The sequence below is a fragment of the Pongo pygmaeus genome, chromosome 13 (genome assembly GCF_028885625.2).
Source record: "Pongo pygmaeus isolate AG05252 chromosome 13, NHGRI_mPonPyg2-v2.0_pri, whole genome shotgun sequence".
Lineage (NCBI taxonomy): Eukaryota > Metazoa > Chordata > Mammalia > Primates > Hominidae > Pongo > Pongo pygmaeus.
Window position 1 is genome coordinate 120,620,083 of NC_072386.2, and position 21,206 is coordinate 120,641,288.

Genomic DNA, 21,206 nt, shown 5'->3' on the forward strand with positions numbered 1-21,206 from the left:
AGGCTGAGGCGGGCAGATTACCTGAGGTCAGGAGTTTGAGACCAGCCTGGCCAATATGGTGAAACCCCGTCTCTGCTAAAAATACAGAAACTGGCCAGGCGTGGTGACGGGCGCCTGTAGTCCCAGCTACTCAGGAGGCTGAGGCAGAAGAATCGCTTGAACCCGGGAGGTGGAGGTTGCAGTGAGCCAAGATCACGCCACTGCACTCCAGCCTGGGCAACAGAGCAAGATTCCATCTGAAAAAGAAAAAAAAAAAAGAAAAGAAAAAGAAAAAGAGAAAGAAACCCTGCCTTAGAGGAAACAAAGCCTTTACCTTTTTCCAGGAAATACTTCAATTCAATTCTGTCATGTCTCGGACAATTTACCACTTAAATGTGTTTTCCAAAAAAGGAATTATACAGCTAAATCCAAGACACAGAGCACGTGTGACCACCAAAAGCAACTATCCACCATGAGATGATGACATGAGGTCATATGGAAAGGGGGCAGCGGGAAATAATAGATCTGCAAATAGTTATCAATGAAGCCTAAATGGCAATACTTACATTTTTCTGATCAATTGATTCGGCTGCTTTTACTATTCCATCCAGGCACTTCCCAATGATTGGGATCACCTGCCGATCAACCTCTGCATATGTCTTCATGGACTCTCCCATTCTCACAATCCTCCTTTCCTCCATCTCTTGTATTTTCTGCAACATTAGATTTTGTATAAAGTAAGTTTGGTCCATTATTATTAAACGAAGTTGTTTTTCGGCAGCATTGTTACCTCTAACAAGTTCTCTATGAGGAAAAAAAGGGTTAGAGTTAGAGCGGCCGTAAGTATACGGAGCCTCCATATTATCCAGCTGTACACTTATTTTATAAATTGCTAGACATGTTAGGACATGTCTAGCATGCCTAGACATGCTAGACATGCCTAAATATACGCTTTGCACAATTCCATTCTAATTTTAGTAAGAATGCCAAACTCAATAGTTGTTTTTTTTGTTTTTCTTTTTGTTTTTTTGAGACGGAGTTTTGCTCTTGTCACCCAGGCTGGAGTGCAGTGGCGTGATCTCAGCTCACTGCAACCTCTGCCTCCAGGTTCAAGTCATTCTCCCGTGTCAGCCTCCCAAGTAGCTGGGATTACAGGCCCCCCGCCCCCCACCCACCACGCTTGGCTAATTTTTTGCATTTTTAGTACAGATGGGGTTTCGCCATGTTGGCCAGGCTGGTCTCCAACTCCTTACCTCAGGTGATCCACCTGCCTAGGCCTCCAAAGTGCTGGGATTACAGGCTTGAGCCACCACACCTGGCCAATAGTTTTATTACTAACACCATTTGTAATCTACCTCAAACGTTTTCTCCATCTTTAATCTACTACTTTACCTTTTACCAAAAGCACAGTATTTAATTAACTGTCTCAACCCAATACAGGCTAGTGTATCTTCCAACTATAATTTAGAAGGACTTGTTTGCTGTGTGTGTAGACACCAAGAAGCAAATATATTATTTATTTTTTCTACAATTGGACTCAAAGTTGCAAAAGATCTGTAAAATGGAAGAACGTATGTCTATCTTTTCTCATACCATTTTTGACAACCTAACATGAGCAAAAGAAAATCCAAAAGAAAGAACTGTCATTTGTTTAAATCCTACAACTCTATGAATGCTGCTTTGACTTCTATAGTTAAGTTGGCATTTTTATAACCACAATCATCCCTTTAGCAAAGACAGCATTAATCACAGAATCATAGTTTAAGACTGACAAATAGGTGCTGTGGCTCATGCCTGTAATCCCAGCACTTTGGGAGGCCAAGGAGGGCGGATCACCTGAGGTCAGGAGTTCACGGCCAGCCTGTCCAAATGGTGAAACCCCGTCTCTACTAAAAATACAAAAAAGGTAGCCAGGTATGGTGGCGGGTGCCTGTAATCCCAGCTACTCAGGAGGCTGAGGCAGGAGATTTACTGGAACCCAGGAAGTGAAGGTTGCAGTGAGCTGAGATCATGCCACTGCATTCCAGCCTGGGCGACAGAGCAAGACTCTGTCTCAAAAAAAAAAAAAGAAAAAAAGAAAAAAGACTGACAAATAATTGGCTGCAGGTGCAAACTATGGAAATTTGCAGCTTATGGATTAATCTTGAGATTATTATATTTCATTCATATTGCTAGTCAGTGCTTGATCTAGATGCTTTAAAAAATGATTTATCATGCCTATAATCCTAGCACTTTGGGAGGCCAAGGCTGGAGAACTGTTTGAGTCCAGGAATTTGAGACCATCGTGGGCAACACAGCAAGACCCTATCTCTATAAAAAATTTAAAAATTAGCAGGGCATGGTGGTGCATGCCTGTAGTTCCATCTACTTAGGAGGCTGAACTTGGAGGATCCCTTGATCCTTTGAGCCCAGGAGTTCAAAGCTGCAGTGGGTCGTGATTGTGCACTGCACTCCAGCCTGGGCAACAGAGTGAGACTGTCTCAAAAAACAAACAAACAAAACAAACAAACAAACAAAAAAACAAACAAAAAGGGCCAGGCATGGTGGCTCAGGCCTGTAATCCCAGCACTTTGGGAGGCCGAGGTAGGCAGATCACCTGAGGTCGTGACTTTGAGACCAGCCTGGCCAACATGGTGAAACCCCGTCTCTACTAAAAATACAAAAATTAGCCGGGCACAGTGGTGCGTGCCTGTAGTCCCAGCTACTCGGGAGGCTGAGGCAGGAGAGTCACTTGAACCTAGGAGGCAGAGGCTGCAATGAGCCGAGACTGCGCCATTGCACTCCAGCCTGGGCGACAAAGCAAGACTCTGTCTCAAAACAAAACAAAACAAAACAAAACAAAATTTAGTGGAAATTTGGAATTATATAAAGACTCAGAATACAAACCCAACAATCACGATTCAGAAGTGTCATGTTTCTAAGGAAAGCAAAGCATAAAACATGAAATCTGAGAGATGTTCAGGACTTACCTGGAAGATGTTGGGGATGTGAGTATGGTAATAGTCATGCTGCTCATGGTTGAATTTCTGGAGAATGGATGAGTAATCTGCTTTGCTGTCCTCTGCCATTTGGTGACGTATTTGAGCTTGTTGTCGGGCCTTAGGGCAAAAACAAGAATACTCCTACGTTTATACACCATAAATAAAAGCCTGGGTGCAATCAATAAAAGCCTAGAACTGCACACTGGGATGCCTAGGGGCCAGATTTACCTCAAATGTATTCCGCAGGTGCTTTTTAATATTCTGAATAGAATTGACTTTAGGTAAGCAATGTGCATCCTAGTTTGTATAAAACTCCACCATTCCCTACTGTCTTAACGTGGCGTGTACCTTCTAGTTTGACACACCATTCTATACTGTCCGCACTTGGGCCAATTCGCATTACTTGGATGACCCTTGTGGGAACCTCTGCTCATCTCATATACACGTTTTGTTTTTTGAGGAGGGGATGAGAAATTCATACTTTTTTTTTTTTTCTTTTTTTGAGACCAGGTCTCGCTCTGTCACCCAGGCTGGAGTGCAGTGGCACAATCCTGGCTCACTGCAGCCTCAACCTCCTGGGTTCAAGCGATCCTCTTACCTCAGCCTCTCAAGTAGCTGGGACTACAAGCGTGCATCACCCTGCTCGGCTAATTTTTGTATTTTTTTGTAGAGATGAGGTCTCACCACATTGCCCAGGCTAGTCTTGAACTCCTCAACTCAAGCAATCCACCCGCCTCAACCTCCCAAAGTGCTGGGATTATAGGCATGAACCACGGTGCCTGGCTGGGAAATCCATAAATTTTTAAACCCAATTCTCAATGGGGTTCATGAACTAAAAAGGCATATGAACCACTGACCTAAGGAGACCTTTCTAAAGCTCTCTACCATGTTTATATTTAGTATATACACTAAAGAGGGAATAAGTATGGCACCTTCTTTATGCTTTTTATGTTTTTTGAGGAGTGCTATTTTATGTTTTACTGCATTGCTTTTCTCCTTAAAAATCAATTTACAAATTTGTTTTTCTCTAATTCATATTCTGATTGATCACATACCTAAAAAAGGGGCAACAATTGTTGACTAGTTGCAGAATCGATTTTAAAGTTCAAACAGGAATGTCTATAAACTCTAAAGTCATCCAGAAGTACAAGAGGTTATGCTGTTAATACCACCTTAGATTCATATAGCACTGTGGTATTATTTTGATAAATATAATCTTGTGAATCTCTAACACAATTTGAGGTCCACACAAGGCAAAAAACTACCTCCTGCCAGATGAAGATGGGGTTTTTGGTCTTTAAGTGACCTGGCAAACTCACTGCATTGAGCCAAAAACACAACAGGAAATAGGCTGTCTTCCAACATAACCAGGGCAACTATTTGTTTGCTTGTTTTTGTTCTGTTTTACTGAACCAATGTTTCAGAAAATTAAGACCTGGCTGGGTGTGGTAGATCACGCCTGTAATCCCAGCTCTACGGAAGGCTCGGGTGGGCAGATTGCTTGAGCCCAGGAAATTGAGACCAGCCTGGGCAACATGGTGAGACCCCTCTCTCTACAAAAATTAGCTGGGCATGGTGTTATGTGCCTGTAGTTCCAGTTACTCAGGAGGCTGAGGCTGCAGTGAGCTGTGATCACTACCACTGCATTCCAGCCTGCGCAACAGAACGAGACCCTGTGTCAAAAAATAATAATAACAAATAAATTGGCTGGGCGCGGTGGCTCACGCCTGTAATCCTAGCACTTTGGGAGGCTGAGGCGGGCAGATCACAAGATCAGGAGATCAAGACCATCCTGGCTAACACGATGAAACCCCGTCTCTACTAAAAAAAATACAAAAAATTAGCCAGGCGTGGTGGCGGGCACCTGTAGTCCCAGCTACTTGGGAGGTTGAGGCAGGAGAATGGCGTGAACCCGGGAGGCGGAGCTTGCAGTGAGCTGAGATCGCACCACTGTACTCCAGCCTGGGTGACAGAGCAAGACTCTGTCTCAAAAATAAATAAATAAATAAATAAATAATAAATAAATAAATAAATAAATTAGTTGGGTGTGGTGATGTGTGCCTGTGGTCCCAGCTACTTGGGAGGCTGAGGTGGGAGGATTGCTTGAGCTCAGGAGGTTGAGTATACAGTAAGCTGTGACTGCACCACTGCACTCCAGCCTGGGTAACAGAGCAAGACTGTTTCAAAAAATAAAACACCAAACAAACAAAAACAAAAACAAGAAAATTAAGACCTAATCATGAAAGAAAGAAAATCAGAAACACAAGGAAAAGACAGACAGACAGACAGAAAGGAAGAAAAGAGAGAAAGAGAGGGAAGAACGAACGAAAGAGGCCGGGCGCGGTGGCTCATGCCTGTAATCCCAGCACTTTGGGAGGCTGAGGTGGGCGGATGACGAGGTCAAGAGGTTGAGACCATCCTGGCCAACATGGTGAAACCCTGTCTCTACTAAAAATACAAAAATTAGACGGGCGTGGTGGCAGGCGCCTGTAGTCCCAGCTACTCGGGAGGCTGAGGCAGGAGAATTGCTTGAACCCAGGAGCTGGAGGTTGCAGCGAGCCGAGATTGCGCAACTGCACTCCAGCCTGGGAGACAGAGCCAGACTCTCTCTCTCAAAAAAAAGAAAAGAAAAAAAGAACACAAGAATGAAAGAGAAAGAGAGAAAGAAAAAGAAAGGAAGGAAGAAAGGAAGAAAAGAAACACATGGAAACATTCAAATGTCAACCCAAAGAGGAACGCTGAAGTAGTTGTTCCACTTTCGTCTTGATGGGAACATGTCGTATCGGCTTCTTTTTTCGTGTCAATATTCTTTATTGGTTTCCTGCCTATGTGACTTGAAGGGTTAACCTGAATTTCACTTCACACATTTTACTCATACTCATCTGGTGAAAGCCTAAGGTAATTCACAGTTGCTTCCTTTTTTTCTTCCCTATTCACACGTGAACACTTCCCAAATGAAGGTAACAATATCAGTAGTTCCAAACACATTTCCTTATTACTGAGGTTTTTTGAGTTTCTTAAGGCCTTTGGATCTCTCGGTGCCATTTTATCCTCTTTTTATCTACCCTCAGTTGATTTCAGCTGCCACATTCTTCCTCTTTGTTGGTGGCCTGTTAACTCCCTTCCTGACCATATGCCTTGGCGTCTGCTTCTTCCTGTGTCCGCTAGTAAATATATTAGTCTAGCCCCAAAATGTTAAGTACCCAGCTACCCTCAAAAATCCACCCCCTTCCAATACACAGTAGCCCTCCTCTGTTTAAAGAATAGCTTTCCCACCTACATGCGTTCCATCTGGTCCCCGAGCCCGTCCAGCACAAATGCCCTATTAACTCTTCAGCTGCTGAGTTTCAGCATGTATCATTTCGTTATGAATGTTTTAAAAAAAATTCCCATTAGACCTCAAATTTCTAAAACAGTCTCTATTTTATTCACAAGCCTTCCTCAGAAAGTCTCACAAAAATCCAGTGGGGGATTTCTTCATCTCTTCTGTAAAGAACAGCAAGAGCTCAGGAGGTAGTTTCCTCATTTATTTTAGAGATTCTATCTAAGTGAGTTTTTAAAATAACTTAAGTTCTCAAACAGGCATCACATCAGAATGCCATCATTATATACAATATGTATGCATGTATTTACATGCACACACATACACACACACACACATCCCATGAGAGCAGATAAAAGCTTCCTGACAATAAATCCACTCACGCCAATATTTTAGAATATTTTACCCATGAAAGCTGGTGCCAGAGGTACCCCACCCAGCACCATTTGGTTGGAAGTGGCTGTGATCCTCTTCCTGTAGCTCCACAGAATCCCTAATCATGTTTTAGCTTTAGCTGCATAATTCCTTCTGTAAGCATATTACCTCCTAATAGATTCATGATGCCCTTTGCCCTGTTTCTATGCAGTAATCCTGAAAACATAACAAGTGCCCTAGACGTGAACTGTGGAAGACGCTGAATAAGGACTGACATGTCTACAGTCCAGCCTAGAAAGTAAGCTGTGTAGAAGAAATAAATCAAAGTATATTTTAGAGGGTCTGCCTTTTACGTTAAAGGAGCACTGTCTCTCCGGGAGTTTTTCTTCCATGCAAAAGCTTGGACATACAATTGCAAAGGACTATCTATTTCCTCAGTCTCACTCACTCTCACTGACTACAAGGATAGTGAAACCTTCAAAAACAGCAAAATACTGTGATACATCAGATTCTCCAAAGCTGCAGCAAAAAGACAGGACTGTCTTTTTCTCAGTCCCTGCATCCAGCTGCTTTGAATTAATATCCACTTCTGAAACTCTGGCCTAGGAATGCACCATTGTTCTAACCAAATTTCACTATGGAAAATCTATTTCTGTTTAGTAAATTGTTTATTTGACAATGGAATTTAAGAGTCTCTAAAACTAGTGTTGAATCAATTACTCATTATGACAAAAATACCTTTAAAGTATCTTGTAAAGTATTTTCGAGAACTTATTTGGTTCTTATAACAGTTAACGGTATTTTGGAGACTATCTCCTAATGTGTAAGACTAAGTGGAGGTAATAAGCATCATGACTTCTCATCTCTTTTAAAAAGTCAGTCTAAAAATAGCAACTATTACCTCAAAGAGATAGTATTTCCATTCTAAACCAGACCATAAGCTATTCTTTCAATTAAATTAAATTTTCCATTCTGAGAATAAAGACACTGCATCTTACAGCGACATTACTACAGGGCAGGAAGATGTACAGAGAGTTGGCTTGTTTTACTTCCAATGAGTCAGTGTCACAGAATTTCAAGATAATATTCTAAAAAGTCCAGAATAACCCCCGCTGCCTAGGCTGGGTCACAGACGTCTTAGAATCAGATCTATACCGCTTTTGTTGTCCAACAGGAAGACAGAACTTAAACTTGAGAATTTTTTGACAAACCCTTGGGAATCTCCCTCAAATAAATCCAAACAGGCCTAAGGATGTATGGCTTATACATGATTTCACTTCTTGGTAATTTTTTTTTTTTTTTTTTTTTTTTTTGAGACAGAGTCTCACTGTGTCGCCCAGGCTGGAGTGCAGTGGCACAATCTTGGCTCACTGCAACCTCCGCCTCCTGGGTTCAAGCAATTTTCCTGCCTCAGCCTCCCGAGTATCTGGGATTACAGGCACCCGCCACCACGCCTGGCTAATTTTTGTATTTTTAGTAGAGACAGGGTTTCACCATGTTGGCCAGGCTGGTCTCGAACTCCTGACCTCAAGTGATCTGCCTGCCTCGGCCTGCATTAGCCTCCCAAAGTGTTGGGATTACAGATGTGAGCCACCACACCCGGCCCACTTCTTGGTAATTCTTAACGTAGTCCATTCTCAACATCATTATGGAACTAAGCCATACTGCCTAAAAGGTCAGAGTTGCAGTTTCTAAATAAAGAAAACAATATTTTAGAAACTGAAATGTAGCCCAATATTTTGAAATCCTAATGGGTTTAAAGACAAAAATACCATCATCCATTCAGTTAGCTAAATTTAGATTATTAGCATGGCCTAAATGTGTGGCTATTTCCTGTTTAGCTCATTTTTTTTTTTTTTTTTTAAGACAGGGTCTCCCTCTGTTACCCAGACTGGAGTGCAGTGGTACCATCATAGCTCACTGCAGCCTCAAATTCCTGGGCTCAGGCGACCCTCCCACCTAAGCCTCCCCAAGTGCTGGGATTACAGGCATGATGAGGCACCATGCCAGGCCTGTTTAATTCAATATTACTTTTTCCTTAATATTTCAAAATATTAAGGAGAATAACACTCTTGGCACTGTCTCAATTGTCATAAGCAGAGAATACAAGTGTACTAAGAAACTTGCTCATTTCACATGAGGCATGTGGTATAACCGAGTTATAACCTTCCATCTTACCAAGTTATACTCTTGCATCATAATTTTTCTTTTCTTTTCTTTTTCTATTGAGACGGAGCCTCACTCTGTCGCCCAGGCTGGAGTGCAGTGGTGTGATCTCGGTTCACTGCAACCTCTGCCTCCCAGGTTCAAGTGAGTCTCCTGCCTCAACCTCCTGAGTAGCTGGGACTACAGATGCCTGCCACCACGCCCAGCTAATTTTTTGTATTTTTAGTAGAGACGGGGTTTCACCTTGTTAGCCAGGATGGTCTCGATCTCCTGACCTCGTGATCCGCCTGTCTCGGTCTCCCAAAGTGCTGGAATTACAGGCATGAGCCACCGCGCCCTGCCCTCTTGCATCATTTTTCAAGGCTGCCTATGGCTTTTGACCTTTTAACTAGATGAGCAAATATAGACTGGTTCTATTTATACATTGATCGAATGAATAAATAAAGAGACTTACTAAGTTTTTAACATGGCCCCAGATCCCTCAGTTTTATACATTGCTGTTCCTTAAATGATAAACTATAGGTTGGTGCAAAAGTAACCACAGTTTTTGTCATTTGAATGGAAGGGCAAAAACCACAATTACTTTTGCAGCAACCTGATACTTAAAGCAGCAGTGTCCAGAGCTTTTGGAAAGCCACTTTTCCTTTGTTGAAAGGATATAACAAATTATAAATGCCCATCTTTTGTCACCAAAAGTTTGGGGAAAGCCATGTGGAATATTTTACAGTATCGCTGGTAGCCCAAACAACAGTCAATGTTTTTTGCAACAGCTGCATCTTTAGTATTTAATGTCATTGTTATCACAAGAAGAGACCAATTATATGTTAGGCTGGATGGAAATGGGGGCTCAATCTAGATTTTATTCCCTTTCCTCTAAGAAAGGGACACAGACAGGATGCCTGTAATCATTATTCAGCGAGCAGCAACCTGCAGCAGCTCCTCCTGACTGGCAGATGGGCCTGGCGGCTACCCAGAGGCTGGGGAAACAGCAAGAATCCAGCACAGCACCGATCCCGATTCCCTCCTCCCCAAACTACCTGAGCCATGGACCTCATTTTGTGGACAAAATTAAACTTGCCATTTTCACAACCTGTGTTATCTGGCCACCTTTTGTTCTTTTTTCTCCTGCTTAAAAAAAAAAAAGTTTGCTGTAGATAATTCAAACTTACAGAATTGTATGGTTTAAGAAATAAAAGTTTCTGCACATTCCAGCTCCTGATAACCACTAGAGGACTGTGACTTTCAGACGTGGCCAGGTAAATGAGAATAAGCACTGGTATTTTTACAGCACACAAATGAGGTAGAGGCCACTGGATATTATTTTCTATTTCTAGGTATTTTTGAGAACAGAAAAAATAGCAACCTGTTGGAAATCCCTGAAAATCCTATTCGTATTTCTCTAGGATTTGTCAATGGTTAGAAATAAAACTAATGGCCAGGTGCGGTGGCTCACGCTTGTAATCTCAACACTTTGGGAGGCTGAGGCAGGTGGATCACCTGAAGTCAAGAGTTCAAGACCAGCCTGGCCAACATGGTGAAACCCTGTTTCTAGTAAAAATACAAAAATTAGCCAGGCATGGTGGCACGTGCCTGTAGTCCCAGCTACTTGGGAGGTTGAGGCAGGAGAATTGCTTGAACCCGGGAGGCAGAGGCTGCAGTGAGCCAAGATCACGCCACTGCACTCCAGCCTGGGGGACAGAGTAAGACTCTGTCTCAAGGGGAAAAAAAAAAAAAGGAATCAAACGAATTTTACTCTAGTCTTTGACCCAAAAATTCTGCTTCTGAAAATTTATCCTAATGATATAATAACAAAAGATATCTAACAGTGCTGTTTATAATAGCCAATAATTTAAAATAATTTGAAACAAACAAATCATTGGTCAAATATTATGTCACACTCTTGATGAGCTATGTATATCCTGTTTTAACAATGTAAAGCCATATTTAATAAGATGAAGTAAATGTATATATAACTTTTAAGAATTTTTAAAGTTGGCCGGGCGCAGTGGTTCACGCCTGTAATCCCAGCACTTTGGGAGGCTGAGGCGGGCAGATCATGAGGCCAGGAGTTCAAGACCAGCCTGGCCAACATGGTGAAACCCCGTCTCTACTAAAAATACAAAAATTAGCTGGGTGTGGTAGCACGTGCCTGTAATCCCAGCTACTCGGGAGGCTGAGGCACGAGAATCGCTTGAACCCAGGAGTTAGAGGTTGCAGTGAGCCAAGATATCACGCCAGTGCACTCCAGCCTGGTGACAGTGAGACTCCGTCTCAAAAAAAAAAAAAAAAGAATTTTTAAAGTTTATCAGAGTTTGCCTTTGACAAATTTATAAGGGCAGCTAAAACACAAAACAGAGAAAACCTTCAAAATAAGTTAACCAAAGAAATATGCTTTATATAACTTAGAAGTGAACCAAATTTAAAAAAAGGCTGGCTGCGGTGGCTCATGCCTGTAATCCCAGCATTTTGTGAGGCTGAGGTGGGCATGTCACTTGAGGCCAGGAGTTTGAGACCAGCCTGGCCAATAAGGTGAAACCCCATCTCTACTAAAAAATACAAAAATTAGTTGAGTGTGGTGGTGCGCGCCTGTAGTCCCTGCTCCTAGGAGGCTGAGGCAGGAGAATCACTTGAACCTGGGAGGCAGAGGTTGCACTGAGCCAAGATTGCGCCACTGCACTCCAGCCTGGGCAACAGAGTGAGACTCTGCCTCAAAAAAAATTAATTAATTAATTCTTTAAAAAAAGCTCTGAAAAGCTAATGGAGTAGAAGGGACACTAAGGAAGAGATGAAAAAGCTCTTTGTCCAGAGCAAAGTTGTTGGATGATAAATGGCATTGTTTAAATTTCCCAGAAAACTGTTGTATCTAGAATATATTTTTAATTTCAAGACTAAGAATGCATTTAAAAATTCCTTTTCAGATAGAGTGCTGTGAGTTTTTGTTGGAGACTTCCAGGCTAGGAGCTTGCCAAAACAATGAGTCTGTCTTTGATAAATTATAAGGGCAGCTAGAATACAAAACAGAGAAAAACTTCAAAATAAGTTAACCAAAGAAATATGCTTGAACTATTCCAGCAATTTCCTGACTTTTTTTTTTTTTTTTTGAAAACAGTCTTACAACTTTCTAGCTCCAGTATTGTAGGTGGAGGGCCACTGAAATAGGACAGAATGCAGAAAGATAGCCAGTGAGATCAGCATCTCAATCCCACATGGCCCATTCACTTGCTAAACAGTTTTAAGAAAAGGTCTTCTGTTTCCCTATGCTCTGTTTGCCTCATTTGAGATATCTATTTACTCAAGGTGAGTGACAATTTCTGCTAAAGGAGAAGAGGCTAATGCTGATATCGCTCATCATGATGTTGGCAAGCCTCCAAGGGAGGCTGGTAGAAATTCAGCACGAGCTTGGAGATCCTGGTAAGATGTAAATGATGGTTTCCAAGACTTGGCCCCCCTTTCCCCCCTGGTTTCTCATGTATGGTCATTGGCAAGAGACTTGAGTTTTTCATTATGGTAGGTTTGAAATTTATTATTATTACTTTTGAGACAGAGTATCGCTCTTGTCACCCAAGCTGGAGTGCAGTGGCATGATCTCGGCTCACTGCAACCTCCACCTCCCAGGTTCAAGCGATTCTCCTGTCTCAGTCTCCCAAGTAGCTGGGTGCAGTGGCTCACGCCTATAATCCCAGCACTTTGGGAGGCTGAGGCGGGCGGATCACCTGAGGTCAGGAGTTCAAGACCAGCCTGACCAATATGATGAAACCCCGTCTCTACTAAAAATACAAAAATCGGCCAGGCATGGTGGCATGCGCCTGTAATCCCAGCTACTTGGGAGGCTGAGGCAGGAGAATCGCTTGAACTCGGGAGGCAGAGGCTGCAGTCAGCCGAGAATGCACCACTGCACTCCAGCCTGGGCAACAAGCCTCCGTCTCAAAAAAAAAAAAAAAAAAAAAAAAAAATCTTGCATATGTTATCACGTTATTCAGTAATATACTGTCAATGAAGTAAATACGTAAGACTACAAGCCCTTCCTGCACTAACCTCAATGTTAGTTTTGTCTTCTTTCTTTTAGATGGGAAATAACTAGAGAAACTTCTCGTGACCACAGAAGACCAGGAAGCTTATGTAGGTCTCAAGCTGTGGAGTGGGGGAAGAGTGTCTTCTAAAATACAAAAGCTTCAGCCTGTGCTAGTACAGATGGTGCAAGATTCCCCAAGCCAAGAAATTAACATAAAAATTAGTTCCAGGTTGTCTGGCAGAAACACCATAAAATCTCACTGGGGGGATACTTCTACAATCCCGTTTTTATAAGATTCCCAGAGAAAAAACAATCTCTGTCAAAGTTATGCTCATACAAAAAAGGTAGTAATAATATAAATGCACAAGAAAATAAACCATCATGAGAGCTGATGCGATAGTAAGAAAAATGAGAACCTGAGCTAAAAGAACAATGTGAAAGAAAATATAAGAACAATAGGCCAGGTACAGCGGCTCACACCTGTAATCCCAGCACTAGAGGAGGCTGACGTGGGAGGATCACTTGAGGCCAGGAGTTCGAGACCAGCCTAGGTAACATAGTGAGACCCCATTTCTACAAAAAAATTAAAAATAAGCAGGGCATGGTGGTGTACAGCTGTAGTCCTAGCCACTCCAGAGGTTGAGGTGGGAGGATCACTTGAGCCCGGGAGTTCGAGGCTATAGTGAGCTATGAGTGTCCCACTGTACTTCAGCCTGGGCTTAGGTGACAGAATAAGACCCTCTCTCAAAAACAACAACAAATCAATGACAACAAAACAACATTTTGAAGGATTAAGGAAGTAAAAGATGCAACAGGAATCATAAGAAAATAATAAGATGCTCTAAATATAGATCAGATATATCTTCAAAAGAATAAAATGGAACTTCTAGAAATAAAAAATGCATTCATTGAAATTTTAAAATTCAATAGATGAGTTAAATAGAATAATTTGAAGAGACTTCATGAAGTAGCTGACAAAGTTACACCATATGTAATATATAGGAAATGAAATCTATGAAAAAGAAGTTATGAGTCATGGGGAACAGAATGAGAAATTTCACACACATCTAATATGAATCCCAAAACCAACAATATTAATAACAACATAATATAGGAAGAGTTAATGCTGGAGAGTTTTCATATATATATATATATATATAATTTATTTATTTATTTATTTTTAGATGGAGTCTCACTCTCTCACCTGGGCTAGACTGCAATGGCACAATCTCGGCTCACTGCAACTTCTGCCTCCCAGGTTCAAGAGATGTCCCTGCCTCAGTCTCCTGAGTAGCTGGGACTACAGGCGCACACCACCACACCCAGCTTAATTTTTGTATTTTTAGCAGAGACGGGGTTTCACCATGTTGGCCAGGATGGTCTCAATCTCTTGACCTCGTGATCTGCCCACTTGCCCTCCCAAAGTGCTGGGATTACAGGCGTGAGCCACCACACTGAGTTTTCATATATTTATGAAAGGAACAAATCCTCTAGGAACCCCAAACAGAATAAATTAAAAATAAAAAGTCTGTCCTTTGAAACATCATATTGATGCCATGGAATACCAAAGGGAAATACAAGGTCTTCACAACTACAGGAGAAAGTAAAATATCTACAAAGAAATGCTAATAAATAGAATGTCAAGGCCGGGTGTGGTGGCTCACGCCTGTAATCCCCACACTTTGGGAGGCTGAGGCGGGCGGATCACCTGAGGTCAGGAGTTCAAGACCAGTCTGGCAAACATGGTGAAACCCTGCTTCTACTAAAAATACAAAAATTAGCCGTGCATGGTGGCCCACGCCTGTAATCCTGGCTACTTGGGAGGCTGAGGCAGGAGAATCACTTGAACATGGGAGGTGGAGGCTGCAGTGAGCCAAGACTGCGTCACTGCACTCCAGCCTGGGCAACAGAGCGAGACTCTGTCTTTAAAAAAAAAAAAAAAAAAAAAAAGCTATTAAATGGAATGTCAAATTCCCAAGAAGAACAATTGACAATGATAGACAATGAAATGACATTTTCTTTTTTATTGAGACAGAGTCTTGCTCTGTTAACCAGGATGGAGTGCAGTGGTATGATCACAGCCCACTGCAGCCTCAACTTCCCAGGCTCAAGCAATGATCCTGCCTCAGCCTCCTGAGTAGATGGGATGACAGGCACACACCAGCCTGCCCAGGTGACTTTTCATTTTTTTGTAGAGACAAGGTCTTCCTACATTGCCCAGCCTGGTCTCGAACTCCTGGGCTCAAAGTGATCCTTCCACCTTGGCCTCCCAAAGTGTTGGAATTACAGGCATAAGCCACCACACCTGGACTGAATGATATTTTTTAAAAGTTTAGGCTGGGCGCAGTGGCTCACGCCTGTAATCCCAACACTTTGGTAGGCCGAGGCGGGTGGATCACATGAGGTCAGGAGTTCAAGACCCCCCTGGCTGACATGGCAAAACCGCATCTCTACTAAAAATACAAAAATTAGCTGGGTGTGGTGGCAGGCACCTGTAATCCCAGCTACTTGGGAGGTTGAGGCAGGAGAATCGCTTGAACCTGGGAGGCGGAGATTGTAGTGAGCTAAGATCTGCCACTACACTCCAGCCTGGGAGACAGTGAGACTCTGTCTCCAAAAAAAAAACCAAAACCAAAACAAACAAACAAAATGTTTAGAGAAAATAATTGTCAACCTAGAATTCTATATCTAGCTAAACTATCACATTAGAGTGAGGACAAAAATAAAGACATTTCAAACAAATAAAGAAAATTTACCAGTCACAATCTCTCATGGAAAAAAATTAAAACAACCCATCTTCCAGGAAGAAGGAAATTTAACTCCAAAAGGAATGACACGGAAGATTTGACAACACTTGGTCTGCATTACCACACGGCTACAGATGTGTAAATGGATGGTGAATAATGGCCGCCCTCATTACATGTGACTTGGGCTTCCTAGGCCAGTACAGCCCCCACCTCTCCTTATTGAGTCCTGATACTGAGGCCCTGTGCTAATAGCTATTTGTCATCTTACCTCAACCCACCAGTTTCACACGTCTATTATCTGCCTAGTTCCATAGGAAAAAGCGGTGGCTAAGAGTAAGGAGCTTATTTAATACAATCCAGTAGTAAAGCTGAATGGTAAACTGGAAAGAACACCGAACTTGAGGCACAGAAACATGCTTCAGTCTTGGCTGTACCTTATCCAGCAGGGCCACTTTAGGCTAATGGTAATTTCACATTTTATAGGTTCACCCTATTTATCTATAAAGGGATAAAGGAAACATGGAGAGGACTAAAAGCCCTTTGGAAAATATAAAACACTTTCCAGTGTAGGTTTTTTGAAGAGTAGGTTCAATAGCATTTTATCGGGGTCACATTCATCCTGCCATTTGGCTTTTTTCTTTCTTTCTTTTTTTTTCTGAGATTGGTTGGGGCAGGGGTGGGGTGGTCTCACTATGTTGCCCAGGTTGGTCTTGAACTCCTGGGCTCAAGCAATCCTCCTGCCTTGGCCTCCCAAAATGCTAGGATTATAGGCATGAGCCACTGCATCTGGCCCATTTGGCTTTAAATATCTTTCACAAACTGTTCTCATCTTACTTCTCTAGCTAGGTCACACAGAGTCCCCTGTCCTGGCAGGCAGGTCAACGTCAGCAGCATGCTCCCTCAGTGCCCTGGATGAAGTTGTCTCTACCTCAGTGGCGCTTTCTCTTTTCTGTTTCTACATATCCTTCAGGTTCAAGTCCTGATTCCGCTTTCAGGCCTGTCCCAAAAACCTACAGTCTGCACAGACCTTTTTCAGATGCAGAATGCAGGAGCAACTGTTGAGCTCCTAGCGTTTTGCTGATGAAAGAACCAGGTGATTTCATATATGATGGACCTCATTGATAGTTTTTATAATTTTTTTTCCTTTATCTCACTGGTAAGTATGTAGAGCAATCATTAATTGCTTTTTTTTTTTTTTTTTGAGATGGACTTTTGCTCTTGTTGCCCAGGCTGGAGTGCAGTGGCGCGATCTCGGCTCGCTGCAACCTTCGCCTCCCAGCTTCAAGCAATTCTCCTGCCTCAGCCTTGCAAGTAGCTGGGATTATAGGTGTGCACCACCATGCCCAGCTAATTTTTGTATTTTTAGTAGAGATGCGGTTTCGCCATGTCAGCCAGGCTGGTCTCGAACTCCTGACCTCAAATGATCTGCCCACCTTGGCAGCCTAAAGTGCTGGGATTACAGACGTGAGCCACTGCGCCCGGCCTAATTGCTTTTAAACTGCTATTGTTGTCGGGCACGGTGGCTGACGCCTGTAATCCCAGCACTTTGGGAGGCCGAGGTGGGAGGATCACGAGGTCAGGAGATCGAGACCATCCTGGCTAACACGGTGAAACCCTGTCTCTACTAAAAATACAAAAAAATTAGCCGGGCGTGGTATCGGGTGCCTGTATCCCCAGCTACTCAGGAGGCTGAGGCAGGAGAGTGGCGTGAACCTGGGAGGCGGAGCTTGCAGTGAGCCGAGACTGCACCACTGCACTCCAGCCTGGGCGACAGAGTGAGACTCCGTCTCAAAAAAAAAAAAACAAAAAAAAACTGCTATTGTTCTGATGATCTTCACACAGTTTGGCATGCTACATATCATACTCTACCTTATTCCCCAACTGACTGAAGTTTTTCTTCTCTCTCTGTCTCATGCTTCTCTCATCCATCTCTCTCCAGTCTGCTAACTGGGGACCTCATGAAAGGTATCTATTATAGTCCTACTGGTGTTTCACACTCTTTGTCCAATAAATATTCTTGCTGAATGTCTAGATTCCCAGAATGCCTAGAATGTTAAAAATATGGCCGGGTGCAGTAGCTCATGCCTGTAATCCCAGCACTTTGGGAGGCCGAGGCAGGAGGATCATGAGGTCAAGAGATCGAGACCATCCAGGCCAACATGGAGAAACCCCGTCTCTACTAAAAATACAAAAATTAGCTGGGCGTGCTGGTGGGCACCTGTAGTCCCAGCTACTTGGGAGGCTGAGGCAGGAGAATTGCTTGAACGTGGGAGGCGGAGGTTGCAGTGAGCCGAGATCATGCCCCTGTACTCCAGCCTGGCAACAGAGCGAGACTCCATCTCAAAAAAAAAAAAAAAAAAAAAAAGTAGACTAAAGGGTAAGAGATGAGGAGGAAGGAGGCAGAAGTAATGCAAGGAGAAGGACACAGGCAAAAAAGAGATGGCAATAACAGTGTCGGCCAATTAACTGCAGTTCAAAAATAGGCCACTACACATACATCACACCCACTGAAACCTCACACCCAGCCCTCGAGGTGCATAATCGCATCCTTACTTACGGAATAGGAACCAGAGATGAAGTAAGTTGCCACATGTCATGCCATTTGTAAGTGATAGAAACAAGATTTGAACCCACTTCCACGTAATACAAAGATCAGGAACAAGCTCTTAGCCATGGGCTAGGCCATTTACTGTCATTGAAAATTAAAATACCTTATTAAATGACTTATCATACAAAAGCCTTTAGAACAGTTCAGGCCACATACTAAGTGCCAAGTGCTGAAGCTAAACACACACACACACACACATAAATAAATACATATATATTCAGGGAATTCATTTCTTCATTTCTATCTTCAGATCTAGGGTATGAGAATGATGCTGCCCTATTGCTATTTTGCACATTAACTTACAGGCTTGTTAATAATTATGCTTTTAGGAGTAAATATAAACTCCACAGAATAAACAAGAGAATAACAAATGTGTCTTTTCTAGAATCTTTGATTTGAATATTGATCCACTTATAAAAGAACAGTTATAGCAACAATATCCATTTTTGGTAATACTTATAATAAAATTCTGTATACTTTTCTCTTCTTTGCAATAAAAAGCATTTGAAACTTTTTTAAACCTAAAAAGATTAAGCTGCAGTTGCAAAATTTATTTCCTGCATTCATACTAACCACTTCCTTTTAAAAAAAAAGTTCTCTAAATTGTTACAGTGAACAATTCCTTCAGATGACTAGAGTCAGACATTTTAGAAGAAACAGAAACGTGGGGAAGGCACTGAAGATATTAACATGTTCAATAAAGATGTCAACCTAGTACTACAGCAATGGTAACCAAAATATTCAATAGTACAATTCCTTATACGTACAATAACTAAAGTGGTCATCGTGCTAGAGACTGTTTCCCCAAATGGTAAAAAAATTTAACACTCTGCTACGTGGCTGGCTTCACTTAGAATAGAGCCAACTCCATCCTGTTGGCTTCACAGAGTTGGCAACACTGATTCCAACTGAAGAAAACCTAAACTACTAAATTTCGTTTGTTTTCTTGAGATAATTATCAAACTGATCATCATTTAAAGTAAACTCCTTCATTCTTGCTTAAAATTGACATAGATTCCTTTCTATAATTTTCTTTTTCTCTTTAAAATATTCTATTATGGAATATATGACACATTAAAAATTACATGTGGCTGGGCACGGTGGCTCACACCTATAATCCCAGCACTGTGGGAGGCCAAGGCAGGCAGATCACTTGAGCCCAGAAGTTCAAGACCACCGTGGGCAATGTGGTGAAAGCCTATTTCTACTAAAAATACAAAAAATTAGCCGGGTGTGGTGGCGTACGCCTGTAGTCCCAGCTACTCAGGAGGCTGAGGCACGAGAATCACTTGAACCCAGGAGGTGGAAGTTGCAGTGAGCTGAGACGGTGCCACTGCACTCCAGCCTGAGTGACAGAGTGACACTCTGTTTCCAAAAAAAAAAAAACCAGAAATGAAATTTTATTTTTTATTATTTACATCACAGAATTCCACTTTAATTCATAAATGACTCAGGATTTCCTATTCTGCTTCACAACAGGGACATCTATACGTAGAATTAAAAAGTTAATCACATTCAAAGCCAAATACTTCGAGAAGTCTGTATACAAAAAATGGAATGCAAACTCCCAAAGAAACTGATACACTGTTCAGTGCTCATGGTCAGGATTTTAACTTAAGTTTTAAAGCATTTCCTCAAATCGGGATATATAATAAAAACTACTAATTAGTCAGAAATAAGGAAACCTCTCACACTGTATAGAGAGCTCTTCTGGCCATCCAGTATTCAGAATTAACTGCAATGAATTAGAATGAAGAGGCACCGTTAACTTTTGGTGGAAAACATAGGCTCATAAATTGAGACTCTAGCAGAAAAAGAACCATAAAAGTTCAATGAAACTAGACCGATAAGAAAAGGAAGAAATTATTACTGGCGTTTCAAAAACATAACTTGAACTTAACTAACAATTTCTGCGGCTGTGTGTAACCACTAACTGCAGATTCTGTTAGACAATATCCTATTTTGCATTTAGAAATTATGTAAGAGCCAACAGTCACAAGGCAAGGGAGAATTAGAGAAAGGGAATTATTCATTGCCTGACATGGATGAACTCAGTTTAATGCATGCATTTAGAAAACACTGTTCTCTCTGTTCAGAAATATTAGTTCACATTCCACTCATTTTGATAACCTTTTCCTTTTTCATCCCAATACCACATTAAACCCATTGCTGCACTATCGGAACACAAAGATTAGGTGTAGCCTCTCATCCAAGTTTGTATAGCATGGTGTTATTTCAAAGCAGAGTGACAGACAAACCATGATTTTAAAGTCTTTGACACCAGAATGCCATTCAAGAGTTGTTTGGGTGGGCAAGTGGGAAAATTCACAATACAGTAAACCAAACATTAGAAAGAAAAAGGCTGGGTGTGGTGGCTCACGCCTGTAATCCCAGCACTTTGGGAGGCCAAGGTGGGTGGATCACCTGAGGTCAGGAGATCGAGACCAGCCTGACCAACATGGTGAAATCCCGTCTCTACTAAAATACAAAAATTAGCCGGGTGTGGTGGCAGGCGCCTGTAATCTTAGCTACTTGGGAGGCTGAGAAAGGAGGATTGCTTGAACCCAGGAGGCAGAGGTTGCAGTGAGCAGAGATCGCGCCATTGCACTCCAGCCTGGGCAACAAGAGTAAAACTCCGTCTCAAAAAAAAAAAAAGAAAAAACAAAAGGCAAGTTCCTCAGAGTCAAGGATTGTTTGATTATGTGCTGATATCTACACACGCATACCTTGCCAGCAGATAGTCAGTGAACAACGGGAGTTTTGCTTGAGGCGGAGTTTTGCTCTTGTTGCCCAGGCTGGAGTAAAATGGGGCGATCTTGGCTCATTGCAACCTCTGCCTCCCGCGATTCTCCTGCCTCAGCCTCCCGAGTAGCTGACATTACAGGCATGCGCCACCACACCCGGCTAATTTTGTATTTTTAGTAGAGACAGGGTTTCTCCATGTTGGTCAAGCTGGTCTTGAACTCCCAACCTCAGGTAATCTGCGCACCTCAGCCTCCCAAAGTGCTGGGATTTC

At 42.3% G+C, this 21,206-nt stretch overlaps 1 protein-coding gene across 23 annotated transcripts in view; it reads right to left on the bottom strand.

Annotated features, from left to right (window-relative positions):
* The window catches only part of FNBP1 (formin binding protein 1), a 156,479-nt gene that overhangs the window by 37,514 nt on the left and 97,759 nt on the right, over positions 1-21,206 (bottom strand). For all 23 annotated transcript variants that reach the window (XM_063650407.1, XM_054501233.2, XM_054501226.2 and 20 more), the window contains exons 7-8: positions 2,949-3,077; positions 546-692 (exon numbers count right to left, since the gene is read on the bottom strand). In XM_063650407.1, the coding sequence (XP_063506477.1) occupies positions 546-692; positions 2,949-3,077 (276 nt within the window). The remainder of the gene's footprint in view (positions 1-545; positions 693-2,948; positions 3,078-21,206) is intronic.